The sequence below is a fragment of the Varroa jacobsoni genome, unplaced genomic scaffold, assembly GCF_002532875.2.
Source record: "Varroa jacobsoni isolate VJ856 unplaced genomic scaffold, vjacob_1.0 scaffold_558, whole genome shotgun sequence".
NCBI classification, from domain to species: Eukaryota; Metazoa; Arthropoda; class Arachnida; order Mesostigmata; family Varroidae; genus Varroa; species Varroa jacobsoni.
Window position 1 is genome coordinate 239 of NW_019213460.1, and position 16,923 is coordinate 17,161.

A 16,923-nucleotide genomic window follows, 5' to 3' on the forward strand; every position below is an offset into this window, starting at 1 on the left:
AATAGTTTTGACAATTTTCTAATTCCCCTTTTCTCTATCAGTGAGATACAGATTTGACTTAATATTATCGATCGACTATAGAGAGACTGAACTTGACTAGTTTTTTTTATTATTATTATTAACTAAGGACCTCAAATAATGCGTTTAGACATAGCTTATGTATGCGTCTTTCAAATTACTTATTACGATAACTTAAGTATTTTATAAACAAATAGCTCAGTTAGTTTGAAAAGTATGTTGCAAGTTCCCGTATTTCGTTTGTTTTAAGAGTTTCGTCTACGCGTTTTCTTGGGATAGAAACTCGCAATATACCGGGTGTCCGAAACGTGCGTTCGGTTCACTGTCAGATTACGTCTTGAGTGAAAATTTGCCCAGGCATAAAGCTTCTATTATTGATGTCAAAAGACACACACAAGTTATTATTCAACCAAGTGTTTCGGCTGTAAAATAATAAACTACACTACATATACAAAATAAAGGCAAGCATAGTGCCGAAGTAAACTTCTTATGAACATAACCAGTTTATTTATATTTGGCAAAGATGCGTCTTATCACATTTAGTATGCCTGCTTGTTTTACAGCGATACGTCACACATAACATATTTTTTGTATGGATAGGTTCGACACGTTGTTCGTAAAACCAGCTTTTTTTAACTTGTGTTTCTAGGATATTACTGACAGTGTATCGTTAACTTCAATTGCAAATAATTCAACCGAGATAACTTTTGAAACTCTATTACAAAGATTACCTTTTTTCAACTTGAAACAATAGCACCGGATTTACATAGTACAAACTGTCAGTATGACGTCTCTATCAAGAGCATGCAGATTCTGCTAACTTGATAATTATCCAGTGCGATCTTCGATTTAACATAACGTGATCAAGTCACTTGTGACTATTCAAATACACGAACAATATTTTTGTCCTGATCGATACCTGTTGATATGTATCTACATCCAACAAGGGATAGTAATTTGCTATGACAATTTTGCTGAATAAATTTCCTCGTAATTCCAAATAATTTGCCCTCGTATATTAGTATGACTCTATTGTTTCTTCTAAAAATATATAATATGTCTAGCTTACTTTAGCAAAAGGACTTTTACTTCCGATGAGGAATAGCGGATGATCTTTGAAATGCAGACGATGGAGTCCTCGATAGCCGGCCTGTATTTGATCAATTTGGAAACACCTGCGTGCCAATTGATTCAGGGCCGATTCGTCCGATGGGAATGACTGTTCAAATATTGTTGCAATGATTTGGCTGTAAATATGAAAGACAAAAAAGGTGCCTTAATACACGGATGAGTCAAGTGAGCAACTATGGAACAGCTAAAACGATTAATCTAGAATACTCATTTTGAATGCGCTATTGCTTCATCGGTCGCTATTTCTTTGGGCATAGACAAGTTATCTTCGATGCACAACGTTCCTCCGCTGCATTTTCTCTTCCTGCTCTATTGTATGCCGGCAAACAGGCGGCGCAATGTGCAGATCACGTACAAAGTAAGTCAGCGAGATTTGTATTTTTCTTGCACCTGGCGTACAAAGATGTTTCTAATATACATGAAAATTCTATAAACTGGGCTCACACTTAGCAGCTAGCTAATTAACGTGTACCTTGGCGGCAGATTTTCATAGGACAGACCCTCGAAAATGCAATCTTGAGGATCGAGGGTCGCAAGAATACTTTGCCGTATATTAGTCGATAGCCATTGATCGTATAAGGCTTTCTCTAGATGGGGCGCCGCAGACCACGACAATGGACTTCCCCTGTTAAATTCAAATAATATCGTTTAAATAAATCCATTAGTTAACTAGGTAGAAATCAATTGTCGTTAAAGCAAATAACTGAATGCACGTTTTATGGACGATTAACAGAAAAAGAAAAATATGCCTTTCTACAAAAACGCAGAAGTGTACAAGTGAACAATCATGCATCATGCTAGATGACAACTGATGTACTCACAGATACACATTATGTTTTTGGAGAGCGTCGTCAGATATCGCCAACGCTCGAGAAACCTCAGGCACTACCGAATCCCACTGTTCTCCAGCGCAGCGTTCTCGAGCCGAGAAACCACCGCGCCGAACAACAAATGCTGTTCCGGGAATACCTTGAATTCTGCAATAGAACAAAGAACAATGAAAGATATAAAAACGACCAAAAAAGTAACAACCAAACGATGCACACCAATATGAATTTGTACCTAAAGGCTTCTAATAACATTAATGTTACTACATTCTATCGGTGGTTATAGTCTCCTATAGATTTGAGTAGAAAGATGGTGCCAAATAATAAAGAAAATTTTATTTAATCTATGTGTATCTAAGAATGTTTCATAACTCACGCAACATTCGAAAAGCACACATCACATCATCTGAAGGACAGGTGGGTCATCGCGATTCCCTGCGCAAATCATGATTACTTATTTTAATGAAAACAAGTGAAATAATGTCTTTGAAATCATTTCATGGGAACTAATAGCAAATTGTAACTTAATGTCACATGTAAAATACGATCCGCTAGGTCATTATTAAATGCTCACTGTATTCAGGTATTCCAGACTAACATATTCCTTGAACAGGTGAGGCTGGGCAGTATTTATTTTGTTCAACAGATGTTGCCCTGCACAAACCTAATAATAATAATAATAAAAATATAATAAGCGACAATAAAAAGAAAAAGAATCATGCGCACAAATAACAAATGCATACAAGTGTCTCAAACCGCGGTTAGCTTTCGCGCCAAAACCTTTTTTAAATTTCCTCTCTCTTTCGGCGAGTGCTTCCGTCACAACCAATGAATATCCATGTTCGAATTTGAATTTTAGCCTATGTGTTGACTTTCGAACTAGGCTCAGATAGACCCCAACAAAAAACAAAGAGATACTAGGTAAATGAACCGCAAAGAATATACCTGAGACGCCAGGGTACGTTCTACGTAATGCTTTATATCAATCTGTACGATCACTAATTAACAAACGGTCTCGTAAACGTGAGTTATTCGCCGGTTATCCAGTGCCTGCGTGAACTGCGATGAAAACTTGAAACTTTCGTCAGTGTTAGCGTGAAACTTTTGAAAAGTGAAAAATACAATGGCTTGCATCGAATCGGATGAGTCCGAGATGAGATCACTCGAATTCGTCGTGAACACCATTCGACCGGCAATTGCTGAAATCAAACCTCAATGCGAGCACGTACCTCCAAAAATGGATCCTCTTAACGTTAACTGTGCGTACTGTAGTTGACGGCTTTACGATATGATCGAGCGAGGTGGAGATATATTAAGAAAATCTACAATGGGGCTATAAGATTAAGTGTTTTGTAATATCCAAAACAGTACGGTGGGCTCCAAAAGCCCTCTTAGATTTGTCAACTGCTTTAATGATTCAAATATTTTTTGAAAGAGTAGATTTACCTCTTTAAGATTTTTCGTTTTGTCTTGGTTCAGTTGAAGTACATCTATAATCCAACAACTCTGGGTGGGGTAAGGTAGTCCATAATAAAAACGGTAATACGGTATGTAAATGTACAGATTCACATATGGACCGTAAAACGCTAACTACCTTGTTATTTTGCAGCCTACATGAGATTTAGAGCCTATATATATCTAATTAATTATACTTATTGATTGAATGGACGCATTCGGGGTTTCTCATGCGGATTTTCAACCCCTCAAATAAATTTATGAGGTAGGTTTTCGTTGAAAATTTCTTTGTGATTTCAGTGGAATCTCTGGACAAGTTCCTCACGAGGTTAAAGGAAAAAATGTCTCTAATAACAGGTAAGATGTCGTTACTAGGTGAAACGTAAATTTGACCTCGCTCCACTAAAGTGTAATAACTTACTTCATTAACAAGTTAATTACGAATCACTTTGTATGTGCCTAATTAAATTATAACCGGATATTGGTTTAGAGTCCCCGACGCTACCTTTTATCATCGATATCACGAAATTACATAAAAAGATATTTTTACGAAAAAAAACAACGGCCTCTGATGAAACTAGGTAGAATGTTCAACCTATCCGAGACACCAAAGTAATCCAGTAGGCTCTTTGCGCAGTCAATTTAAGGAAAGCGTAGAAACAAGATTTTCAGGAATCACTAAAATGTCTTCATCTGATAACTACTGAAATTAATGTTCAATGCGTTTAATGAAAAAAAGCTGACATTACAATATATCCTTCTACTAATGTTCTATGCTATCGATCATTAGAGATCCCTCTTTGTAGTAGTGTATATAGCTGGTAAAGAAGGATAGTTACTTAAATGATTAGTTACTGATCTATTAGACTTCACATGTATGCTGCGTTAGCAAATTTGTTTTCCGTAAGTTTAGACGAAAAGCAAATGCAAAAGCACGAGCCTCTACGAGAATTGTGCATTAACGAACGTGTAACCAAGATAATTATTCCGGAGTTATTTACGCATTTGGCTGTTGCAGATATAAATAAACATAACGAATTCATAGCCACGAAGGCTGCCATAGAAGAAGACGTTTGCGAAATTCAAGCTAGACTAGAATTAGCCGTGAGCCGTATCAAGGAGCTGGACTCAGATGAAAGTACGTAGTTTTCTGATCCAATCTAGTGACCAAGTTCGTCAACGAGATAATAACGAGTTTACTGTTAAGCTCAGAATAAACTAGGAGACTATTATTTTTTGTTATTAAGTATTATCGTAGTATGTGTTTGCGATAAGCTAATCTTTGATAATGATCTCGGTCTTACGCTGAATACGATTATATCGATGAGTAGGTTGAGCTATTTTCGTGTGGCTTATAAAATCCGTACAAAAAAGTGTTTAGAACGAGAATTAGCAAGGATAGTTTCTCTAATATAGATTAAAAATTTTACAAAATCTTTTTAAATAAATTTGATGATGCTGCTGATGATTGACTTTCTTACATAGCCACGAAACCTTTACGAAACGATCATATCCGTAAAGGTTTACTAGACGTTTAAATAGATAATCTTAAATAAATATAGACTGCCAAACGCTGGCACTTTTATTTTATCAAATCAAAAAAACTTCTTCAAAAAGCTAATTTCATATATACTGTTAATTACTATTTATGTTACAATTACATTGGTAAATTTTTTATTATAATTAGGCCCCATTGTGACTGTTCCGGAACCTGGAGTAGCTCGAATAGAGATTAAAATTAATTCTCAAACAGCTTGGTTCGAGATTTCGTGTGACGAGGAGAACAACTCTTTTAAGGGTCGGTATCATTTGGGAATAATAATATATAGTTCTTGTTTCGTAATGGCAAAAACGGATTAATTTAATCATGTTTTGATAATCAGCTTTTTAGCTCTCAATTTTGTCATCAGCAATTTTTCCTACAGCAACCAGTAGGTCGAAAAACAAGCTGCCACTTTTTAATTATGGGATTCTAATTTAAAATAAACACTTTCAAAAAAATAAGCATTTAATTTAAAAAAAACAACGTCTGCCATCTTTTTTCTTTTTGTTGCTAAAGGTATCCGAAGTGAGCCTCCCGTGGAAAATTTTTTGGATCTCGTCTCCGAACAGCCTATTCTCAACGAATTGATAGCCACAATGACAAGGCGTTTTAAAAAAACTCTTGGCATGCATTGATACGATCGGGAGGAATACCCCAAAAGTGGCATGTAAGCCTGGAAATACTCTATTTTTAATTAAAGGACAAACGGTGCGATCTTGCTACCAAAAAAATGTAAATGATAATTATAACGAGAAGGGCTTATTTTACAGATAATAAAAAGAAGTGAATAGTATTTATACATTGTATATTTGAACTTCATGTGTTTCTACGTTTTTACTAAAAAATAATGAATAAACTATTTTGTTTTGTAATACACTGCGGTTAATTGCTATGCATGCGAAATATGTAGAGGTTAAGATGTAAACAGTGATAGGTAATTTTCAAGGTGTTAAAATTTCAGCAGCGTCGTACTTTCACGAACTTACAAAGTTCGTAAGAGTTCTTACTTGTCGTTCTAATAATAACGTGAACAATAATAATAGTATGTAACTGTATCACTTAAAGCTTATATCTGATGAAATGCTTTGAAAAATCGTTTTTTTTTATTACTGAGGTTGTGTGTAGAAACTGCTGAATCGGAAAACATTTGTTGTTTAACCAAAGTTATTGGTCAGGTCTAAACATTTGTCAATAATCGAGGGCAAATCTTGATCATGCGTCGAAATCGTGGTACAGACCTATACGCTTGAGATGGATCCTTAGAGAGGAGATTACTTCCATCAGGGTTAAATCCAGACACACTGCCAATGGTAGAATCCACATCAAGGAGCGACGCCATCGCTGAAGCATATGATAGAAAATCCGACCCCAAGAGAACATCCGGCTCGATAATCGTCATGTAGGGCTAAAATTGGATAAGCATACGGAAGTTACAAAAAAGAGACTGCTACAAAATGATTTGTTAGCAGTAGATTTAACTTACATAGAACAATTTAAGTACGCGCCTATTTTTTATGAATCGATGATCAAGGAATATGATGCTTCTTTACAATTTTGATTCGATCTTAGCAGCCTTACCGCATCAGGATATATCGTTTCTGTAGTATCCATCGCTTGCCCCAACAGTTCTTCATTGATCCAGGGAAATCAACGATACAACAACGGAAAGATTGTGAATTAATATATTAGTTGGATTTTCCTTGCAGATTAGAGTTTACTCAAGAAAGCTAATCCTCTTTTATTTTTTTTTTATTCTCTTTATTTTGTTTATTTATGCCAGGGGCGCAGAGGCTTCAGCGGCTCCAGTAGACTTAAGAAGTTTCAGTCCTTGCTAAAACATAAATGAGTCCTTTAAAATTAGTCAAGATTTGTCAAAGGGACTTTACGATATGATTTTTGTGAGGTATCGTTATTTTTCAGGTCCATTGGACAATACTAATTAGCAAATGGACAGTCTGCTAAAGAATCCTTTTTTCACATACCACAATGACCCCCAGACAAATCACTTTGAAGGAGCTGACACGAAAAATTGAACAACTCGCAAAGGTCCTGCGCTTTTAGGTCGTCGGTCTCGTGGAAAACCTGGAAAATTATTGTAATACAGAAACAAACGCCAAGTAAAGTTATAGCTCCATATTTGGTTTGTGTTTATTTCTGTTAAAGCAAACATTTGCAACTAGTAAATTAAACCTTGGCTTAGGTTAGGGAGTAAAACAGGCAATAGGTCTTTGTTCTTTAAAAAGGGCTTCTGCTTTAGTCGTCAATAAGACATCTAACTCCAGTGCAGTATTCTGCATTTTGCTAGTCAACATTCATATAATGTTACCTAGCATAAACATTAGTTTTGGTCTAAAGAGCAAATGCTTTCCAATACAATAAATGTTCATAAACATAAATAAACGATATTCTCTTAATCACTACTTGTAATGTGCCATTAAACTCTTGTCTTAATATATAAAACCATAGCAATAGCGCCTACCAATACGTTCTCTCGAACAAGTCCGCTCTGCAATGCCAAAGTGTCGAGCGTCTGCGGTAAAAATCGGCTCTGGGGACCCGAAACTACGATGATCGGTGATGATGACAGCTTGTTTTCCGGAACCTTGGGCTGTAAAGAAAAGTTAAGTAGCTGCTTTTCCAATTAACTCAAAAATAATTTTGTTTAGCTTTGTTAATTCTTGTCTGTTTTTCTTAGGAGTGTTATATAATTTGGAAAACACTTGGGAAATACAAGAACTAAAATTAAAGGCCCGTTCAGCACACCATATTTTGCCATACTACAAATAAGTAAGATAAGCATGATGATCATAACAAGCGAATGTGGAAATTCATAATGCTTTTATACGAAAAAAAAAAGGAAGCGACAATTATGTTAACGAGGTGAGTAGTTTCTATGTCTTACCTGGAAAATATGTTGTGCAGGTTTTGAATCCCCTGTGCAGAAAGTAGGCAGAACATTAGCGTGTCTATGACAGAAGGCTGCTCGATCCGTGTTGTCGTGCTGAGACGGATCAGGATGAACTGGCATACCTTCAACTACAAAGATTCGTGAAAATAGCATTATGTCGATTCCTCTTACTCCAAACTGATTTGTAAACTTGAAGTATTATTATCAGAAATCTCGCTTGTATGTCTATCCCTGACCAACCAAGGGAGATTTTAAGAATGACGCTATGGTCAGGCGAAGTAGCGCTATAGTCCTCTTCATAGTGAATATGAGGATTGTAATTTTTCAAATGACGCAGCGGTCACATCATAACCTGTCAGCCTGGGAGAATAAACCCTGGAATGGAATTCAATGGAATGAAAATGGAAATTCTTCAGCTGTTTATAGTATACCTTAAGTAACAACTGGACTACGTATATACAAGCAAATATCAAAGAAGATTCTCTTCAGCAGCACAGCATCATCTACAAGCTGAAAAGGACTCTTCTCCAAGTTGAAAAATTTCCTTTTCTTAAACCTATGAAAAAATTGTGTCAATTTTTAAACAACTAAATAAAAACATGCGCTACATTTTTTTCTTTGCATATCCTTACTAGTCCTGCTCTTGAGTAGGCTTTAGAGACATCTGCTAAGGATATCTCTTAGCTCTCAAGGTAAGATAACAATATAATAAGGGATAAGTGAAAACACAAATCGTTAACAAAATAACAATTAACACCGTTGCTTTAGGACACTTTTTTCTCACTTCTAGTTAAATAAAAACGTTAATAATTGCATTTTGAGTTCAGTAATAGCTAATAGAATATGTGGAAAATTTAAGTGCTGTAGTTGTTCAGTTTAGCGAGTCCAAAGATTTACGAGACGCATATTTACTCGCTATTAAGTTTATCTGTCAATGAACATCTAGCATGTGTGATCCTCCTTAACTTTATTCACCACCATCATCTGACAGTGGCCGACAATCGAATAGCGTTTATGTGTGCTATAGGATATAGAATAGGATCTTCGAACGAGACGCTAATCTTAAGTTCCGCTCTACTAATTCACAGTTGCTTTTCTTCATTTTAATCATAATATGATTAAAATGGCTAAAAATATTTTATCGCTAATTCAGAAAGTATGCAGCATTTGCGACTATTTATCCAAGACGAAAGCCTGTGCGATAGCTCCCAAGTTGAGATTAGAACCTCCCAAACTACTTAATAATACCACATAGATGACGAATAAATAACGCATAACCAAAATGGCATTGTTCACCACTACAGAGTTTTCAAGGTCACTATTTGTACTGGTACCATTGATTCAATGAATGACGAAAAAAATTAATGAGACATTCTTTAAATGGAGAAAAGCTCTTTTTTTAGACCTTCCTTTTATAATTTAGCCTTGATACGCGAAAGAAAATAATTGTTGTCACATAAATTCAAAATATTCAAAAGGATGGCTGTTTGACGCTAGTTTAGCACTGATTGTACTATGCAAAGCGTAATGTTGTGTACTTTAATTCCTTAAAAACAATATTAATAACATAAGGGTTTCAAGGTTTTTTTGAAAAGAATCAGATTTCTCTTGCTTGTACAGTGAGTCTCAAAGTATACGTGATTTTTGCAACTTTTTGATTGTTCTTTCGTTCTAATATGTGTTCAATTGAAAACAACTAAGACTAAGCTTTTATTTTAAAATGCTATTGGAAGCACGGAACATCCAAAAAGTCTCTAAGGCAATAAAGACTAGGCATGCACATCTCAAATAGCCATCGCATTTTAAGGCATTATAAAAGAAAAATTCGAACAACGGCACCTAATACGGACCGAAGAACACAAGTTTTCTAAATGTACTTGGGAAATGGCACATTTCGGATGAAACTTTTCGAAGAGGCAACTGTATATGCTAGCTAAAATAGCACACTTATTCTACGTAGCTGCATTTATTGAGTGAATTTTACGCAGTAAATTTAGACACTGGCATAATATGGTTCTTTTTTAACAGTGCAGTAACTGTTGCAAGGAGAATTTTGTTGAAAACGGAGAACCAATGAACATTTTAATGAGTATCTTGTTGGATGAAGGGGTCCCATAGAATACTCTGCCTTTTACTTAAACCTGACATCGATGGACTTTTGCTTTACTTTGAACATACTCTAAAGGACACTTCAAAGGTAAATCCTACATCTCGATCAACCAAAAATGGCCATAGCACCAAATTAACTGTTTATCTCATTTCTGCAGCGAAGCCATACACTTAATGCCATTTGCTATTTACATGTTAATCAAATGAAGTTTTTATTACTTAGATTACAGTTTTTGAGACGCTATCAAGTCGTGATCACCTCCATAATGCTTGGGAACAGGCGGAATTTTCAGGAAATATTAATAACTCACTTTGACAATTTTAAATAAATCTGTAGTGTTACTCAGTGGACAATTCCTTCGGCTATTCTTACGTAACCCCGATTTTTCGTCCTTCGGTGAAGTTCTACTTGTGCTGCTCTGCTTGCGAGCCAAGCGCCTAAAAGCTGGACAGCCAGGCAAGATCATCGAAGTGATGACCCATTGACTGTTCTCTCCCGTTGCGATCAGCTGGGGAGCACACAAACCCGTTGGTCGGCTTCGTTGTGTTGTCTTGCCCATCGACAAGAATAGCTAATTTATCGGACTATGTCAATGTGGTGACTAGATGCGGTGTCGTTGTACAACGGTCGGTGCCAGTGGCCCGTTTAATGAAGCAAGTGCCTATGCCAAATGAAACAAAATTCGGGTATGGTATAATCATCTAAAAAACGAACCAGAGCTGCGCTGTTAGTGTCGCCGAAAACAATCAAAATATCTATTATATTCTAGGTGAGTAAAGATAAAGGGAAACACACAGGTATCCGACACACATGAAAAATTTGTTATCGCTCTATAGAGTTTGAGCAGGTTTTGAATTAGGTTGCTGACTTCGAAATCAAATAAACAGGAGAATAATTGAATAACAAATTATTATTTAGCTGTCTTCCAGCAAAACATGGCGAACTTAACTTAGTCATAAGTTTTTTGGTCATAAGAGCCTAGTCATAAGAAAATTTGGTGCAGTGCCGCGTCGGAGACTTTTGAATCCGCTGACACTATATGCCATATAGTACACGAAAGGTTTATTTATACATAGCGTACACGTGACTCCTGTCGTGACTTCTTAGATTGCCAACTTGTGAAGGGTTATGTATTGGTTTGTGTAGTTGTTTGGGCCGATATGCTCTATGTATCGACAATGAGCGAATACTTGTTTTCAATTTGACTGCCACAGCAAGAGTGGCACGTTGACCGTGACGGCTGTCTCAGGCTGTACCTTTGTTTCACAGCTGATGCGCTACTAGTCAGCTCTCTTACGTAACTCTTGTGTACAACAAAGCCGGCTTACACGGCGTAACATCTGCAGTTTGTTTGCGAAATCGTTTATGATTACTTAACTGTTACAATCAATTGGGAAATGGCTTCAGCGTAGGCGTATATAGAGTGTTTTTATTTTGTCGAAGTATTTCCTTTCGGGATTTTCGTTTAGCTAAAAATAAACAGGTATTCGACGTTTGTCGCTGGAATAAGTGCTTTTCTTCAAGCATCGAGTGCCCGGTGATATATGTTCTAATTTGTGGTTTGACACCTTCACAGAATAGTATACACGAAACTTGACAAAATAAACATTTAATAATACGTTCCCTTGTTCTTATGCTCTACTTGCAGTTGTAATGATTATTATGCTAACTTAGCTTCATTTAAAACACGTCGACAAGTGCCGTTCGACTCACACATTATAGATACTGATAGCATGTGACGATTCTTGTACACGGCTGTTTTTAGGAAATACCCCATAAATCAGTAGTAAAGAAATAGGCATTTTCACCAAATAAGCAACGAAGACTGTTTCATGTACCGCTATTTTCGGAAGGCTGAAATGTTTGTTATTTATTGGGTTCGATAGCAAGAGGTTTCTAGTGGATGTAAACCAGCCAGCTCTGACATGAGGCGCATCTGAGTTAGGTCGGTTTCGGTGGTAGTTGAATGCGTTTATAGAAATAAGCTCTCTGCATTTGGTGACAGGGTACGCCAATAGGCGCTAGACGGTAAGTCTTTGTCCCGCAGTGCGCTATTGTTGTTTTACAAATAGCAGTGACGTACCTCTAATTACAAGTTCCTGTACGATGGTTAACTGTTGTAGAAATAGTAGAGTTAACTAGTAGCCCCAGCTGTTTCACTGGATTTTGAAGAAATGGAAATGAGTGCGGCTAAAAACTAACGAAACCTTTGGGGGCAAAAAAAAAAAAGAATATCTAGGTGAATCTGCGCGTCGTTAGTCGTTTTCGGAAAAGTCGTGCCGTACTCGGAGGCTTAAAAATCAAAGCAGACTTATATTATCGCTTTCTGCGTGATCAATTACGAAATTTGGGCCGCTAAACGACGCCGTCAGCAACTGTTCCAACTTTCAATTATGGATTTACTTGTAGTAAACCAAATACTGCAAACGGCACAGCTAATTTTGCGGGTGCGTCCGATACAAAGGTTCGTAGCACAATGTCGAATGACGCACAAAATCCACGAAAACAGCGTATAAATCGTGTAAGCGTATTTTCGATGTAATGCTCATTTCAGACAGCAATATAATATACGCTGACACGATAGGCATTCGCTATTAGGCGCCGTTTGTAATTCACACATTTCGAGAGATGGACCAGCCGCTTATTTAGCACTCACGATCGCCTCCTAGGAAGGAGCTGTATGCATTCATTGAGCCTCGATTGCATGATTTCTCGCAAACCAGGTGCAAGGGGCTTGTTTGTGTGATGTGAAAATATCTACCGTTTTTCATAAACGTTGCTAAAATTTGTATTAATTTTATCGATATAAAGCTTTGTAAAGAGGGCCAATAATGGTTTAAATAATAACAACATTTAGCATTTCTCATTACATGCTTTTGATTGTCATTGTAGTTTTGCTCCATTCACTGCGGAAGCTATATACGTATGGATATAATACACTTAGATGAAAAATATAAATTGCCTAGCACATTGTTTAGCTAATTCTCCAAAACCTTTTAGATTAAAATAGTGTCCTGCAGTGGGCTTGTTTTTATCGAAACTTAATGACCGAGATCACATTTACTCACCAGGACACCAAGGGGAGTTCTTATTGAGGTATAGCTTCACAGCAGCGGTTGCTCGTAATTTACCTGCCTATAACAGTTCAGGAATCGTTTTAAAGATTGAACAGGATCGCTCTTCGGCCGAGCCAACGGTGGAGTTAGTCGTAATGTCCGTTTGGCCATGCAGTATTGGCTTGCAACGATGCTAAATCAGGTGAAGTGGATTGAAATCATACAACGGCCCGAACTGTTTGTCTGAGTACGACCAGTAAGGAGGTTTCAAAGTTGACTCCGAGTTACTCTGTGTTGGCTTTTTTAATCTAGCAGCTTTATGAGCTTCCATAGTCTTCTATGTGAATGTGCAGTATAAAAGTGAATGTTGACGTCTGCCGTTCACGCACTCAAAAATGGTATTTAAATCCCTGGATAGTGATAGCTTGAACTGTGTTGGCTTCATCTAGGAGCAGTTATTAGACACGATAAGTTTAGTATGAAACGCTTTAAACATTTGAGGTAAACACGTTTAACTGCAAAACATTCGGGAAGATTTTCATTGTAGTGCCAAAAGTCTGCTGTAGTGAATATCTTTTTTTTGCATTTGACTATGGCATTTGTCAAGCAGCTATGAAAGCATAATATTCGCTTGTTTGCATTTTAATTGAAAGCTTTTACTCGCTGAGGCAACAGTGCGACTATAGCCATCTCTGTGTACCAAGTGCTGCGTACGCACTGACGGCGTCAGTTAGCTAACTTTGCCATTGCAAGGCAAATGACCTTTAAACGTATTTTATCGTACCTTCGCTTCAAAAAATAAGAGCAGACTGTATGGCGGTTCTCGATTTAGAGCCACATTATATATGATTAGTAGAGTAAGTAAAAAAGCAGAAAATTTCTTCTTATAATCGAGAATTAATTAAGTTCTTCTATGTAAATAAGTACTCGCTCACCATTAAAAAGGTAAGGTGGGTTTTTATTATGTCACATCCTTTTAAGGCAGCCCTTATATGGTGTACAATATTTTAATAAGACACTAGGTGCATATTAAAAGGCTAGTAAACATAAACATTTAGCTTGCTCATTTGCTATAACTGATTTACTGACAGTTTGAATTCCTTGGGAAATTTCAAGTCTGTGCGATATTCTTGTATTGCCAGTGAATACTTGCAGGCTCTGTCGTTTTGTCCATATAACCTCGTGTCTCGATCCACTCTCCTATGTGGAAGCCACATATAGTTAGAAAAATTTGGCAGGGCTCCTATAGCGGCAGAATGTTCACGATAAACATAAAGCATCTACAACAAAGGCACTCAGACCAATCTCTGCTGCATCATTTCGCGGACGTTATACATATAAATATATTAATGTCATAATGCCACATCCGCGGTAAGGGCACGGGCAAATACGCCACCAACCGTTTTCGCCAATCAGACAGGTCCAATTACGGGAAGCTGGCAGATAATTCGCTGCTACAGGCGCCCCCTGGCGCTTTGTAAACAGATCGATACGAGCCGGATCGTAGGCACTATGGTTCAACCCATCTGAGCTTATAAGGGCTGTTATGCGTGCGATTAATAGTATTCAGCTGTTTTTTTGTGTGTATTAATAGTATTTAGATTGTTGGTTTATGCTGCGAATAAGCCGTTTATGGCATATATGTGATTGACTACTACCTATTTTCATTATATGTGTATGATCGAACACGTTAATGTCCATGAATTCGGAACTTCTCGAGACACGTGTATATAAATTAGAAATATGATATGTAGGGGTTTCGGTAAGATCAGAGCGAATTAAAAGGTTGGCAATAGCGAATCAATGACAATTGAAAATCGCTTACTATTTGAAATATATTCTTCGGTAATTAATCGACTGTGTGCCGAAATCATGACGAAGCTTATACATTATCTGTTTGGGTTATATATATATATATATATATATTTGTATGGAACGATGTTTTTAATGGTCCTTAACTTAGCAAAACTGTCAGCGCCAAGTACACCCTTCCGATCAGAATGCTATATTCGAAAACCGGGCCTGCTATTTTGTTGAGCTTTTTCGAAATACACACGTTATAGTAACCTACTTTTGAACCACCCCCTAATCCACTGATAAATCAACGTACCATTTTAAGTAACTACCCTGAACCGCTGCACTCGTTTATCGTTATCCTACCCAATAACCTCTTAGCTACTTTCTCTAAGTACCTTTATTGATTGGCCTGTTAACATTTGATCGTTTACTAAGAGGAAAGGATCGTCGATAACCACTTGATACACGATTGGATCTGATTATAGCTTGCCTCTCTTGGTCAAGACAAGTCAGTGTTTTTGCTGTTCTTCAGGCAGCTCTGAGTAGAAGTAGCTTTCTTTTTTAGTGCCTGAAAGAATTAGCCGAGTGGCCTTTTGCCCTCACAATATCAATCAATTGTATTGAAAGGCATCAGAAGTAAAGGTTAGCGGTCGGATTAATGATCATATATTACCGTATGCTGTTTAATGAAGATATTTGTGTCATTGTACTTGATACTCATCTAATCTATGTAAGCAGGGCTCTTTTTATGTTAACGTCAGTGTGGCTATGATTGAATCATTTCTGAAGCGTTGTCCTATAGTTGTTAGTTGACAGCGATCCATTTATGTGCGACAGCGAAGCCAATTTTTAATAGATATCATTAATGTACAGTTTGAGAATTAAATAGTTACATTGGAGTGAAAAACCAAAATGGCGGACTTACACAGACTTGACAGTTGTTATAATTCTTTCAAAAATCATCACACAATGTTCTTAGTGGTTATATGGGAAATCTGAACGTCGGTCGTTGACGGAAATATTTGTATACATCGCGCCATTTGTATTGGCTGGCGTTACAGTTCCCGGTTTAGGAGAAGGTCCTAAAGCTAGGAGAATTCTCCAAATCAGGATACTGCAAATTATATTGTTATAAAGCAAAGTTTGGAGTACGTATGGGTTATTGAAATTAGCTTGATAATGCTTTATAACGACTACAGGACAAAATATTTAAAATATGTCGATGCTACAGTGTGCATATTCCTATTTATTATTTAACCTATTAGGCCTTACCATTAGTTTTTTAATTGAAAGCGCCACAAAAGTAGAAAACCTAGGTAGAGAATTTAGAAGAGGGTGCAAATGTTCCGATTTGTCTTTATTCATATGACTCTAGACTATTTCACTCAGAGAGAGAATACTTACTGATTAAAACGTGAACGCAACTATTGTCTCAGGTCACCTCGACCTTATCAGCACATAACCAAATATCGCATCTCTGGTAAAAATTGATGGTTCTTTGATTTTATCAGAACGATGCTGGTTTAATCCGTTGCGATAGTTTCCGTCATTTTTTTTCCGTATAAGTACGGGGATACTTGTTGTTGTAGGTTCGATTTGCTATTTGATCTTGTGTATATATAGGTGATTAGGCATTCAGCTAGTAGGACATAGTAATTGTGGCCCTATTATCAGGTAAACATCATATGGTGGTCGAGAATGACGCATGAGCAAATCAGATAGTTAGAAAGACTCAGTAAATTAAAAACTCGTTCAAAATAATTTCGATTTTGATCAAGTTAGATAAATAATAAGATTACATAGGCAAGCGTCAAATTGATATTAATTATACTTCTGTTACTATTACGGCTATGTATTCATAAGTAGAACAGTGTTGAGCACAATCAGTAGTAGGATAAAATATTCAAAAGGCGTTGAAGCGACAACTTTCCAGACTTTGTATTTGAAGGTGGTTTTGTTCTTGGGCATATACCGTTGAAGAGGTTTGGCATGAATCGAAAAATCGATGCACGATTTCTGAAACGAAATACGTAACGTGCATCTTTATTAGACCGGGATAAATAAGCTTCTAAACGTAT

At 36.8% G+C, this 16,923-nt stretch overlaps 3 protein-coding genes across 14 annotated transcripts in view; 2 read left to right on the top strand and 1 right to left on the bottom strand.

Moving 5' to 3' along the window:
* Nucleotides 1-489: 489 nt before the first annotated feature.
* LOC111261456 (protein O-linked-mannose beta-1,2-N-acetylglucosaminyltransferase 1) overlaps nt 490-16,923 on the bottom strand; it is a 52,291-nt gene continuing 35,857 nt past the window's right edge. For 3 of the 4 annotated variants that reach the window (XM_086968721.1, XM_086968720.1, XM_086968719.1), the window contains exons 10-17: nt 7,877-8,010; nt 7,454-7,582; nt 6,957-7,056; nt 6,553-6,602; nt 6,213-6,379; nt 1,971-2,126; nt 1,622-1,774; nt 490-1,265 (exon numbers count right to left, since the gene is read on the bottom strand). In XM_086968721.1, coding sequence (XP_086824847.1) covers nt 1,079-1,265; nt 1,622-1,774; nt 1,971-2,126; nt 6,213-6,379; nt 6,553-6,602; nt 6,957-7,056; nt 7,454-7,582; nt 7,877-8,010 — 1,076 coding nt within the window. In that variant the 3' untranslated portion in view covers nt 490-1,078. Of the gene's footprint in view, nt 1,266-1,621; nt 1,775-1,970; nt 2,127-2,352; nt 2,412-6,212; nt 6,380-6,552; nt 6,603-6,956; nt 7,057-7,453; nt 7,583-7,876; nt 8,011-16,923 lie in introns of those variants that run through there. The other variant, XM_086968722.1, reaches the window with a different exon arrangement.
* LOC111261459 (uncharacterized) lies at nt 2,801-5,848 on the top strand. 2 transcript variants are annotated; one of them, XM_022834992.2, is made up of 5 exons: nt 2,810-3,235; nt 3,732-3,788; nt 4,450-4,569; nt 5,119-5,229; nt 5,491-5,848. In XM_022834992.2, the coding sequence occupies exons 1-5, from the start codon at nt 3,100-3,102 to the stop codon at nt 5,607-5,609; spliced, it is 543 nt and encodes a 180-aa protein (XP_022690727.1). In that variant the 5' UTR covers nt 2,810-3,099; the 3' UTR covers nt 5,610-5,848. The 2 variants fall into 2 exon arrangements, with proteins under 2 accessions (XP_022690728.1, XP_022690727.1); XM_022834993.2 differs by lacking the exon at nt 5,119-5,229 and having other exon boundaries at nt 2,801-3,235.
* nSMase (neutral sphingomyelinase) overlaps nt 10,310-16,923 on the top strand; it is a 13,740-nt gene continuing 7,126 nt past the window's right edge. For 2 of the 8 annotated variants that reach the window (XM_022834982.2, XM_086968723.1), the window contains exon 1: nt 13,989-14,628. The gene's annotated coding sequence lies outside the window, so the exon portion shown is untranslated. The other 6 variants (XM_086968724.1, XM_022834980.2, XM_022834988.2 and 3 more) reach the window with 6 other exon arrangements.